This window comes from Rhopilema esculentum, chromosome 8, assembly GCF_057945365.1.
Source record: "Rhopilema esculentum isolate cy_ngs chromosome 8, ASM5794536v1, whole genome shotgun sequence".
NCBI classification, from domain to species: domain Eukaryota; kingdom Metazoa; phylum Cnidaria; class Scyphozoa; order Rhizostomeae; family Rhizostomatidae; genus Rhopilema; species Rhopilema esculentum.
The window spans coordinates 1346785-1359778 of record NC_142822.1 but is presented as its reverse complement, the minus strand read 5'-3'; the positions used below and the strand labels follow the sequence as shown (position 1 = coordinate 1359778).

The 12994-nt window shown below is 35.6% G+C and overlaps 2 protein-coding genes across 2 annotated transcripts; one reads left to right on the top strand and one right to left on the bottom strand.

Moving 5' to 3' along the window:
* Window positions 1-488: 488 nt before the first annotated feature.
* LOC135695083 (serine/threonine-protein kinase Nek8) lies at window positions 489-11908 on the bottom strand. Its single transcript, XM_065214039.2, has 16 exons — window positions 11767-11908; window positions 11361-11566; window positions 10338-10399; window positions 9674-9847; window positions 9411-9460; window positions 8564-8645; window positions 8142-8350; window positions 7574-7728; window positions 6981-7174; window positions 5740-5896; window positions 4773-4928; window positions 4423-4461; window positions 3873-4023; window positions 3068-3204; window positions 1993-2151; window positions 489-1183 (listed from the first exon to the last, which is right to left on the bottom strand). The coding sequence occupies exons 1-16, from the start codon at window positions 11811-11813 to the stop codon at window positions 1005-1007; spliced, it is 2157 nt and encodes a 718-aa protein (XP_065070111.1). The 5' UTR covers window positions 11814-11908; the 3' UTR covers window positions 489-1004.
* Window positions 11909-12186: 278 nt separating this feature from the next.
* Window positions 12187-12886, top strand: LOC135695096 (uncharacterized). Its single transcript, XM_065214056.2, has one exon. It carries the CDS (start codon window positions 12187-12189, stop codon window positions 12814-12816), a length of 630 nt encoding a protein of 209 aa, XP_065070128.2. The 3' UTR covers window positions 12817-12886.
* The last annotated feature ends 108 nt before the right edge of the window (window positions 12887-12994 follow it).

Genomic DNA, 12994 nt, shown 5'->3' with positions numbered 1-12994 from the left:
CCCCCAAACGTTGGCCTCAGGAAGCCTCCAGAAGCTTCATGTCAAAGTTACCGTAACCTTGGTATTTTGTACTAAGAAAAGGCTAGTTGGCATTTTAGATGGTCAATACTTAGGCACGACGGAGCCGGACTGGGGGGGGGGGGCTGTAGTCCTCCACCCACTTTTTTTGCTGAAGTATGATATTAAGGTTGTGGCAATTGTGGCATCAAAGATAATTGGTGGCAAACTACAAGTAAAGTATGGCAACCTGTCTGGAGGTACCCCCTCCCCCCACTTCAGAATGTGCTCCGGCGTCCCTGATACCTTATGAGTATCTTTCTGACGGAAGAGTCAAGCCTTCTAAAATCAAGGTTTAGCGTCAAATCGAAGAGTGTTAAATATCTCTTCAACAAATTAAGACAGATTATAAACAATAATGTTCTTATTAAGCCTTTTGTGTCCAATATCTTTACAATTATAAACATTTTACCGCAAAAAAAACAAAGGAATTGACTTCCCAATTTCATTTTTCTAAAAATACATTCGGCAAGAAAACTCTAAATAATAAAGTCAACAACAGGTTACTGACAAGACAAAATCTTCATTCCATGCGAAGCTGTGCACCAAAAATGAATTGGAGAGGTTTATCACATAGTCACCCTTCTTGATAAAAAAGCTTAGCCAAAGAAATCGCTATTTGCCTGAAAAATTCTACTTGACTACTTGATTGAAAAGATCTATAAAGATTTCCAATTATAGAGAAAATGTTTCCGATTTAAAGGATGGTATTTAGAAATCCCGGTCAACGACGTTCATCAAATGGCAGGGTTGCAATTATAATCTAAAAATGATTCGGGTGCAAATCATCTTTCTATCTCTACTACAAAGCATACGTCTTTAGCTTATTCTCTCTGTATTTTCCCATTATTTTCCGATATGCACTAAAGAAATAATTAGCGAATGTAAAATTCTTGATGTTTAATACTTTCATCCGATGATCAAGCATTAGGGTAAAAGTACTAAGGCTACAGTTGTTTTTGATGGCTAGCAATGAGGAGAGTGTTGCCGTGACTGACAGCTAACGAATGAATTTTCATGCTTTCTTTGTTTTGAAATCGAACCAGTCCAGGCACAGGTGATGATTCTTCGCTGCCTCTTCCCAAGCGTCCCCTTCTGCCTTTGCCCCAAGTGTAAACTTCACCATCTAAAAAGAGGAGGAAAATCTTTGCTAAAGATTCTTAAAACATATATCAAACTACCCTCGTTTAATATCCTTACTTTAAAATCCAAATTCGAAATTTTCAATAGTAGGCAACTGATATTAAACGTTTTTAAATGCGAAATTCAGAGATCATCATACTGGATTGAGTTCTCAGGGGGTTAACTAAGTCCAGTTTTGGACGGGGACGTGCCATTTTGGTTCAAAATTTGGACCCGTCCTTCTGCACATGTTTTAAAAAATGTGACCCATAACTCCGCAAACATGATGAAAACTTTACCGATAATTTTGCAAGGCAAATAACATCAAATAGATTTTGTATATCTTTGCCCTGAATTCTCAAATCTACACATATTTAAAACTTTCATTTCCAACTTCCATTCTGTTAATGCCAAATCTCCTTCTTAATAATCTTGCAATATCATCCCAAAATGGTACTCATAATTTCGCTTGTTTTTGAAAAAGAACCCATAGTTCCGCACATATTTCAAAAAATTATACCGATAACTCCCCCCCCCCCACCAGATACTCCCCCCACCCGAGACCAAGTTGAAGAAATAAAAATATAATGCATAGGTGTGCCAGGAGGAAAATCGATTTTAATCAAGCAAAATGCAACCAAAAATTGGTCAAGTTTTCCTGACTACCTTACACAAACGAAAAAAGTTTGCTACACTCTGGATAATTGTAATAAACTGTCAAATTTTATTTTACTTCATTCTCTGGTTTTCGTTTCAAGCCAGAAACAATACAATAGCTGAAAAATTTCCTAAGAACAGTTATTTGAAACGAACCTTCAGTAACTGCCAATGTGAACGTGTCTCCGCATCCAACATAAGTTATGACTTTATCTTCTAGAGCTAAAACTTTTTGCGGAGTAACTGCATTGTCCTCACGCTGGTATCCAAGTTGAAAGAACGAATTGGATCCAACAGTGTATAAAACGCCATCGTCTGCAAAGCAAGTAAAGTCTCTGGTAACGTAGCGTTATGCAAACTAAATTTATCATTTCAAACAGAAATGTTTTCATAAAATGTTCTAGACGCCAATGAAAAGCAGACAAAATCGCTAGCTTCTTTATTCATATAACAATAACAAAGCTTGAAACTATTCCATTAGGACCCAATATAACGAAACGTCACAAAAACAAGTAAATCGAGAAAAAGCCATATTACAATATATGCACAACATTGGTCTTTTTCGACTAATTCAAAAAATAAAATCCAATCCTTTATTTTTCAGATAAAATGGTCTTTTAATCTAACGCAAACCTTTGGCATTTATCTAATTTATCAGTATCTACATCAAGAGAACCAAAACAGTCTTGATTTAGATGTTTATTTGAAATTAACAGAGCAAAGGTTATCAGTACAAAACTCCAAGAATTAGTTTGCTTCTTCATTCTGTAATTCAGCATCTGAAGAAAAGCAATTTGCTTCAAGCTTCGCTAGGCCGGAGTGTTTAAGAGTATTTTGGGGTAAAATTTGCGAATGAAAACTGGCTCACAATGATAATGATAAAAACCTGCTACAAGATTTCGATTCAGAAGCTTTATAAGTTAATATTCTTTCTGTAATTTGATGTATGTATCGTTATGAAAGATTTGCAAGAATGCCAAATGCAGTATAAAAAGAGAGTAGATCACAACAGATGGTTTGGATGTGGTTGTGAATGGACGAAAGCTATCTTTAAACTTTTAAAGCCTGTTCTTAACGATGATAAAACTTTCATATCTGGTTGCAACGTACAACTTTTGTAATGAGGTAAAGAAAATGACATATTGTTTCAGGATAAGGAAAGCAATGTTTTTGGTATGAAAACGGCACGAAGGACAAAAATATCATAAAAATAACACAGAAAATATCAAACCAGTGAGAAAAGCAGTGTGTGATGTTCCTGTCTGAACCATGCTGATGGCCTCGTTACAAAGAGGAGGTGATGTCATAGGAACAAGATTTGGAGCTTCTCCGTCCTTCACGTATGTCCAAAGGCCAAGTTTATTTGACCTAAAGGAAATATACTTATGAATTACACGCGAATGGTCAGATATTTTACTACCTTGGTGATGTATGATTTAGCAGCTTTGTTTTTGTGCAGTAAATGTTTGTGAGGATTCAATATGTTAGCTCATGAATTGCCAAGTGGCTTAGGTAGGTTTGATAGATGTGGTACTTCAGGCAGATGTGTTTAGGATGACGATTTTACGGTTCGTTTCTTTTTCTTTTGACAGGCAGGTTACTTACTAAAAAAGTTATGGCTGGCAGAGTAGTCGATACGGTTACCGTAAAAGCTCTATTAAACCCCCGTCTCTATTAAGCCCCCGTCTCTATTAAGCCCCCCCCATTTTCATACAAGAAAAAACTACAAAGTGAAGTGCAATGATTTAGTGATAGCTCATGATGTATTTCGTTGTAATATTGCCAGTTTCTAATTTCATGTGTTTGAGAGTCAAAATTTTCTTGTCCAGTTTTGTCTTCAACGTCTCTAGCAGGCCTTGAGAATCACTCAGTGTATCATTTTGTATACTTGATCTTAATTTTTGAAATAAGCTCCCCCCTCTCCAATAAGCCCCCCTCTAGGACCTCAAAAATGAATTAATCAGATTGCATCTGTTGGCAGAATATTTGCTAAAATATGTTAATTTATACTTGGTAAGCATGAAAAATTGTATTACTTGTTATTTCCACAAGCGAGAACAATCTTCTCTTTGGACAAAACAAAGGAGCAGTCTACACCGCATTTGACAAGGTCAGCTTTATAGCCAGAAGGAACGGGCACTTTTGTCGGAACAGATTTTGTCTCTGATGACCCAATGCCAAGCCTGCCTAAACACAAAAGGGAACGTGAGATAAAGCCTTGATCGTTTATGCAAACATAATTAATTGCGTCTATTCTAAATTTTCAAATGCTGAATTTATACGCTGGATCGTTATCAAAGAATTATATTTCTATCAGAGCCCTGGAAAGTGTTTCCTTTTTCTCCAGACAACAGCTTTATGCTGTGGAAACCTTCCTTAGAAAAAAAAAAAATTTGGGGTGGTACATCCATTGCATTTGTTTCCATTGGGCTTCCTCGCAGACTTTGATTGTGCGGTTATCTTGTTTTCTCAGTTCTGGTCGCTTCCTTGTTAAGTATTTCAGAAGACCCGAACAAGAAACAATAATTTGTTGGAATGATGAAACTTTAGGTAACAGCATTGTAAAGAATAAAATTCTGCGCTTACCACTATCCCCTCTGCCCCAAGAGAAGACGTCTCCGGCATCTAAAATCGCAAAGAAATTACATGAAGTTAATATAAACAGCGGATAGGTCTGCAAATTCATCTTGTTTCTCTCAGCATTAGAAGCAATCTTATTTTTAATTCAACTTTCATTTTCCCTTTATGAATTGCTTCTGGATCTTGAGAAGTCAAATTTGGTTGTTCTCATACTAATGAAAAGAGCAAGAGAACAATATATGAAACAATTAGTTTTCATTCAACTTTTTTCTACTTGCCTGTAATGTCAAGGGGATTCTCTTGCTTTCTATACAAAAGAAAAACAGAAATTTACGTCACAAATGCCGAATAGATACCTGTTACGATCATGACATGGGCAGCACCACACGAAAGTTGAACCACACTGTATCCGAGGAGAGCTTCAATAATCTTCGGTTTTGTCGCATCTGTGTTACCACCGTGCCCGAGACAGCCATGAGAACCACTTCCAAATGTTAGTAACATTCCGCGATCTTCAAAAGGTTACAAACATTTTACCACGTAGGAATGTTCAGAATATTCCAAGGGTTTTAAGTTTTATCTTTAAGTTATAAATGGCTTTGAAAAAGCAAATATTTGAGTAAACTAAAGCTTTTCGTCTGACACTCTTCAAAGTATAAAACGTCAGAACATAGATCAAAAACTCTAGGCTAGGAAATATACCCAGTTGTGGATCGAAATAGGCCAATCTTCAAATTATTTATACAGCAAATAATACAATTTCTCCACAAATTTTGAGGTTTTCTCTTCATTGGATGTTTTTGGGTGTTATGACGAGAGAAATTGATGTTTGATGACAATTGTGGCAAAATATGGTTTGCTCTAGGAAATCTTTCGTAAAGATCGAAAAAAATCTTGATTTGGGAGTAACATATAATTACTGTCCGATCTTTGTAAGAACCTAGCTGTGCAAGAGCTTTTTTTAGATTATTAGAAGCTTATTACTCTGAAAATTCAAAGAATTTATTAATTATATTCTGTCTGTGAATGACAGGGTTTGGTTCTTTGTATGAAATAATAAAATGAGTTTCTGTTGGAATACACAAAAAGCAGTAGTAAAAAGATTAAACCCATAAATCACTATACATGGATTTCATATCATTCCCACTTGTAGAGAATATACTTACAGACTCAAAACATATAGTTTGTTACAGATAATCTATTACCCGATCATCACCAAGAATCGCGTAAAAGAAGAAAAATCCGCAAAAGAAATCTAAACTCAAATTTATCTCCCTGGTATTTCTATGCTGTTGCTTTCTGTAATAAAAGAAAGGAGCCCACCTGTCAATACAGCAGCAAAAAGGTCTCCACAGGAAACCTGGGTGATGGTGACACCAGAGAGGCCTTCGAGAAGCTTGGGCACTAGCACACTCTCTGTGGGTTTCCCGCCATCCAAATATGAGTCAACACTTATCAATGTCTCAGCAGAGACTTGATTCTAAAAGAAAAATAATCACTTGCATTAAGAGTAAAGAGACGTGCAAAGTATTTGCATGCACAGAAATGAGCTCGGGGAGCTAGGAAGCCAGTAAACAAAATGTCTGTTACGTCTATTTGCCTCTCTTATTCAAAGATTTCACAGCATCTCTGAAAATTACGAATCAATATGGGCACCAATGCTCGGTTGCTTATTGAGATATAAAAACTGTAAAAAGGAACAAAAATAGGAAGATGGGCAATTTTTGCATCTAAGAAAATCGTTGGAAAGAGTTGCGTTAACTTAAATGGGAAAGGTCATGCAATATAGAATAAAACATGATACATTTAAAAGTACTCCCAGTGATAGAAGTCTCAGTTTTGATAAGAAGTCACCACAATATTGGCTTACATTATCATCACTTGTAGGAATATTCACTTGTACTAATATTGAACTTGTACTAATACTCACTTGTACTAATACTGAACTTATACTAATACTCACTTGTACAAATACTCACTTGTACTAATATTGAACTTGGAAATTGGCAGTGGTTGCTAAAGACTGTGCTTTATCGCGTTGTACTATATCATGTAAATACGTTTAAGCAGTACCAAATTTTACAAAGTTAACGATAAAGATCTATGTCTCTAAGAGATAAAATAGAAATGTCGAGGTTAAGGCACAATCGCTCTGCAGTCCACATTGATTGACCAATTAATCAAAAATGACATATCATAATAAGCGTAAAAAGATGTGTCCTGAAGGGAAGAAAAGGTCGGAATAATAAAGAAAAAAATATCAGAAGTATTATGAAAATCATCAGTAGTTCGAGTGGCCTTTTCAAAATATTTGGGAGAACCAGCTGTTTATATTAGGGTGAACAAGTTATTTTGCTACAGCAACAAGCAGCATATTTGAGTTTCTAAAAATGAGCACTGTTCATTCCCTGTTCTACGTCAAACTTTTATACAGACTTCTTAAACGTGTCTTGAGTAGCAATATCATTACACGCAGAAGTGTACATAAATTGTCAAGATGGAGACCTAGAAATCAACTTTACTGCAGGAATACGACTTTTTAATACAAGCAATGAAACACTAACCTCCCAAGAGAAAACTCTGCCATTACCAGTAACACCAAGTTTCAATGTTCTTCCAACAGAAACGGTTGAGATCGTTTGCTCTCCTTGAGGCAGAGCTAACAGAGCGGGCACTTTGACACCACTGCCCCAGAAATAAACTGCTGAAGTATTCGGAGCTGTTAACAAAGACGAAAGATCCGTCGCCGTGCCGCCATCTGAAAAATTTGTAAAAAGATTGTTTTGTGATCGTAGGCCATAGATGGACGTATGACTGCAAAAATTCTTCATTTTAGGAACCTATTGAATTTTCTGAAAAATTTTCAGCAGGAATAGAGAATTTTTTTATTTGCATGTTCAACTTCAGCTAATAAACACAATCAATGGCAATATATACCTTGCTGTAATGACTCAAGATATAATTAACTTTTCAACAATTGTTGCATTTGACAAATCCTTTCAACTCTCAAATCTTTCTGGAAACCTAGTTCCCGGGTTTCGCTTTTCTATCTGCACTCTAGTGAGACATTGCTCTCTTTTTTGTGTATTCACCATCTTTTTAATGGAAAGTTCTCTTTCTACGAAGGACATTCTCAGAACATATGGAAATTGCATACCCCAAGCTACTGAATCAAATCTTGTTGTTCCCGAGTTAGATGATGATCGTGAGGATATTGTTGGGGATCGCGAAGCAGTGATGGTATCTAACTGGCCAACACGCTTTGTTTTTGGCGGTAACGCTGCTGAAAATCCACCAGTCGGCTTGGGCACACTGGAAAAAAATTCAATATTGGATGACACGAACAGAGCTATCACGTTCTACATGTCTTCTTTGCGACAAAACGATAGAAAATCCCAGCAAACATAAACAAATCAACTGAAACTTCGTAATCAGATCGTGAGACATTTTCCAGTGCCTTGTGGAAAACAATGAGCGATACAGTTACCAAGATCGGGTAAAAATAATATTGCTGACCGATGTTGTCTAAGAATAGGGTTAAAAAGAAGACTTGTCATACATGATATGAATACATACTGCAATAACGGATACCTTATATAAGCGAAAGATACAATAGCAAAGAACAAGCTAGCTGTGTAATTCTTTGCCAAGCATAGATGACTTTGTTAAGGAATCGAACAGAGGGTTTTGGCAAAAATACTTGCTAGTTTGTTATATATACTCACAATTTGTATGGCACTCGACCAATGTCTGTTGAGAGATCGAGAAGGGAATTGATCATGACTGTTTGAGCCATGATTTTGTTTACATTAGGCCTCCTTGCTGGATCCAAATGAAGAAGACTGGTGATCAGCTGTTTTAGTTCCTGACTGTAATGCTCTGAGATCGGCTGGTACTGACCTTTCATGATTTTGCAGACAATAGCGCTGATATTCTGTTACAAAAGAGCGAATTTTTAAGTACTGAGGCACCATTAAAACCGCACATTTAGTTACATTCATTGAAACAAATAATGATAATTTTCGCTTATCTACATAATAAAACCAGCAATTACTGTTCTCCATAAGAGAAGCATTTTCAATTGCAGCAAGGGAGCATGCTATCATCAGAAAATGTGGCAGGGACAACAGAGATACTGAAAACTTACATCAGCGTCAAACGGTCTTTTGAGAGTTGCCAGCTCGTAAAGAATACACCCCAAAGCCCACACGTCACTTTTTTGATTATATCTAAAAATTTTGTTAAAGAATCCTCTGAAAAACCATAACATTATAAAGTGCAATTTCTCTACAGTATCAGCATTCATAGAACAAGATGAATCAGAGGAGAAATTTGCCCTTGTTAGACATTTTCAGGTCCTTTGTCACTTTTACAAGAGTCTTGTGAGACTTGAACACAGGAATTTCTACCACTTTGAAAAAAGAGAAGGTATGCTTTTAGCTTACAATTTTGAAAATTCCAGTCTGAAGAACCTCTATCTTCTTCTATAGCAAAAACTTTAATCATAAGTTTTAATAACCCTGTCTTTGATCTGTTCATCTGCAATGCAAAGCTGTAATGTTTCACTTTAAACCTGACTGGCAAGAAGTCATAAAAGTCTTGCAAAACAAAAAGTAGCCTTACCTACCATGGACACTGCAAACATTCTACATATTCAATTAAGAATATTCAGAAATAACTATCAAAATATGAATAAGCAAAAAACAGAGTTTTTTATAGTTACTTTTAGTTTCTTTCTTGTGTAATGGTCCTGAATGCAGGAACAAAATATTAGTTATCAAGCTAACTCTTAAGCTACAAGGTCACTTTTTTCCACTGTCTTGCTCTTTGTTAACGATCAATGTTATTATCATTCTGCATCAATCTGTCTTAGTGTTCCTTTTTGGTGAATCAAACAAGAAACTAGCTCATATCTTTAAATTTCAGGCATTTGCTATGTTGTCAAGAGCTAAGCTTTTGCATAAGATGTACCACATTGTTATTTTGAAGGATACGGATGATTTTGACACAGTTCTGGAGACAAATAGTATGGTGAGCCAACAAGCTGAAAAACGAACATAAACAGATGAGACTTTTTCACTTAACAAGATCTTTCAAAAGAAAACAGATATGTGGTAGGCTGTCTTCTAATTTTTTCTAATCATTTATTTGTTTTTCATTCCATTGCCATTAGTGGGCTTTTGCCTTCAGGCTGAATTTATCAGTAACATAGACAATATACTACAAAGACATAACAACTTACAGATGAAAAACTTACTGTGCTGGCATTTGTTTTTGTCATCACTTTACTGATACCAAAATCTCCAATTTTTAAAATCTTTCTGTTTTTACTAAGGAAGATATTATGTGTTTTCAAATCCCTGTGCAAGATATTTTGTGAGTGAATATGATGAATTGCCAACAGAATCTGTGCAAACTTTTTCAAGATTTCCTAAAAATGAAATCCTTACAATTAATATTTCTCTACAATGTGTCTTCCCTGCAAGCTAAATGCAGTCTGGTTCAAAAGAAAACTTACAAATTTTCAGATGATTCATATATTTTGCAGCATGATTTCAGCTTCTGACAAACAGAAAAATAATAAAGAGGGGTAAAAAAAGAAGCAAGGTCTCAAAGTAAAATGATTAGTTGCTGGTTTTTCTAAAGGCAAGTTTCTTTCTCTTCATAGATTAGTCAGAAGTTATCAGTATTTTCAGTTAATTACTTACAACAAATGATATGACAAGAGATGCAATTCATCTGTGAGTCAAATAATACTTTAGACACAACTGACTTATGATACTCTTTGACAATCTACACAACAAGAATACAATCAGACTGCTTCATTTGGACATTTATACCAATGTCAGCTTATTATAGAATCTTCAGAGAAATGAACATTCTTGATAGCGATTAGAAAACACAGCATAAAACACCATTACCTCCTCTTCAAGCAGCATATTCTGAGATAAACGTTGCTGAAGATAATCATAAACAGTCCCTCCTAAAATGATTATATGGATGTTAATATGGAATTATGTGAATAAAGAAAGGATTTTCTGGATAAAATCTCAAAAAGGATGAAATACATGATAGCAAATACAAAAAGATAATAAAGTTTATACAGTGGTCAATACATAAGCATTACTTGCTTCCACCTTAAGATTGCACTTTACTTTATGAATTCTGTAATTAGCAGGTTTTTATGGGCAAAGCAATTTCCACACAAATTCAGATTAGCATAAAAGCAGTGGTGTAAAGATTTGGGGCTCAGGGGGCTGAGATCCCCTTGTTAGTGCAAATATATTTTGCTTTTATTTGAAAAATTCTCTCTGGGGTACATTAATAGGTTTGAGGTACAGAGATGTGCCATTATTTAGGGGCAATTTCTTTCTGAAAAGTGCAGAGCTATCGGTATCAGTTTTTGAAATATGTGCGGAACTATGAGTACCATTTGAAGGATCATGAAAAATTATGAGCGCCATTTTGGGGAAATATTACAAAATTATTAGCCGAGAATTTAGCATTAACCAGGCGATAACAGGAATGAATTTGCAGGAGGGTAATGAATCACAATTCTTGGCAAATCATTAATTTAACAAAATTAATATGCCCAGTTAGAATAAAAGAATTAAATAAGTGTAACATTGAGCTTTTGGGGCAAAGGACATACAAGATTTGTTTGATGATTTAGTTGTTTCTTTAAAAATTTTCTTTGACTTGCAGAGCTATGTTATAGTTTTCATCATGTTTTGAAATTATAAGTCACATTTTTCAGATATGTGTGGACTTATGGGGCCCAAATTTTGAATTATAGGGTATCCTCTTCCAATACTTAGTCCCCCATCCAGGGGAAATTCTTCTAAAGTCCCCTGTATAATTTTCATAGCAACAAATCTTGGCTTAGAAGAAACCTTTCGGAGAAATGCATGTAAAATCCCTTTGGTATCTAAGAAAAAAGCTACCTGGTGCATATTCCATTACAATCATAAGCGATTTTTCAGCAGTAAAACTGTCGTAGTACCCAATTATATTTGGGTGATGCAACATCTTCAAGACATTTATTTCGTTTTTTGAAGCAATTCGGTCTTCGGTTGTTAAATCATCCATTGGAATCTCTTTGACGATCACAAGCTGACTGTCGCTGATAGAACGGCAGAGATGCACAATGCTAAAATAGAAATATTGAATTTCAAAGATCTTATTTATAAAAGGAATGTCTCAAAACTAATTATTGGTGAAAATTTTATACAAACGCCAAATGTCAATGAGGTGAATTCTACAAAACCAGATCACTGAAGTTGCCAGCCAAATCAAGCTCGAAGCTTTAAAGCAAAACTAATTAGCAATGAAAATCAAAACTTCACTTACCCAAATGCACCTCGACCAACAGTTTTGAGTTTGTCATATTTCTCCATTTTGTGTTTTGATGTAAAAAAGATGTGCTAAATACAACTAGATATGCATTTGTTGGTGGCGCTCTCAGGCCCTAAAAAGGCGCCTACAGCGACCATCTTCATCTTTTGATGTCATTTATTGAATGACGATAAAAAAAAGTTCCAAATTTATATGCATATTGTAAAATATGACACAATGGAACAACACGTCTACGACTTCTTGGTACACAAACTACATTCGTTGCACCATGACATTTGTGTTATGATGGAATGAAAACAAACGAGGTTAGTATCCAAATCAAGACGAAAGCGCAAAAGAGGCTAGCAACCACAAGCAGGAAATTTCGCTTCCAGGTAAGCAAGGGGAAGTGATTTGAAGCAAGCAGCATCAAACATGTCGGCAACTAGAAAGCTTCGGTTGTTGTGTTTCGGAGATTCTCTTACCGAAGGGTGGCATAAAAAAGGATTTAAATTTCACCCATACACAATTAGATTAGGTGAGCTATTTAAACAAATCAAACGAGAAGTTGAAATCGTTAATCGTGGCATCAGTGGCGAAGTGGTATACCCGGAAATGGTTACAAGACTACCTGCAATTCTCGAAAAGGAGGACAAGTATGACTTTGCAATTATACTTGGTGGTACAAATGACATGGCAGATCTAGACAATGCGCAGGAAGTTGACCTTTTTAAGAATGTTAAGCGTTTGCACGAGATTGCACATGAAAAGAATATCAAAACATGTGCAATAACCATTCCCCAATGTTCTTTTGGCATGCTGCCTCAGTCAGGACGGTATGTCAAGTACAGGGAAGAAGTGAATGAAAAATTGCGAGAATTTGCATCGGTAAATTCGAAACTTGTTTGCCTTTGTGACTTATCAAGAAAGTTACCAATGTTTGGTATTAGCGATTCAGACCTCATGAAGTACTGGGATGATGACCTCCACTTTACACCTCAGGGATATGACAAAATGGCAGAATTGATCTTTGAAGTTATAAAGGATTTCATTGACTTAAATTGACTATTCTACAATTATTCATTTAGGCCATTTGAAAGTGCATGGTAGTTTTTCAAGCAGAAAATATATTGAATTGAAGTTTTTTTGCTTCTGACCTTCTTTATTTTCACTTTCAATATAAGTCAGTTTTGCAATGAACAATTCCTATTGTTCCTATTGTTATCAAACAATGGCTATCAAA

Excerpts from the sequence above, each read along its gene's own strand:
- LOC135695083 (XM_065214039.2), bottom strand. The coding sequence starts at position 11,813 with ATGGAGAAATATGACAAACTCAAAACTGTTGGTCGAGGTGCATTTGG. Across the intron at positions 11,567-11,766 it reads GTTGGTCGAGGTGCATTTGG|CATTGTGCATCTCTGCCGTT; the intron begins GTAAGTGAAGTT and ends TTTCTATTTTAG. Across the intron at positions 9,848-10,337 it reads ATATGCTGCTTGAAGAGGAG|GAAATCTTGAAAAAGTTTGC; the intron begins GTAATGGTGTTT and ends TTTCATTTTTAG.
- LOC135695096 (XM_065214056.2), top strand. The coding sequence starts at position 12,187 with ATGTCGGCAACTAGAAAGCTTCGGTTGTTGTGTTTCGGAGATTCTCTT.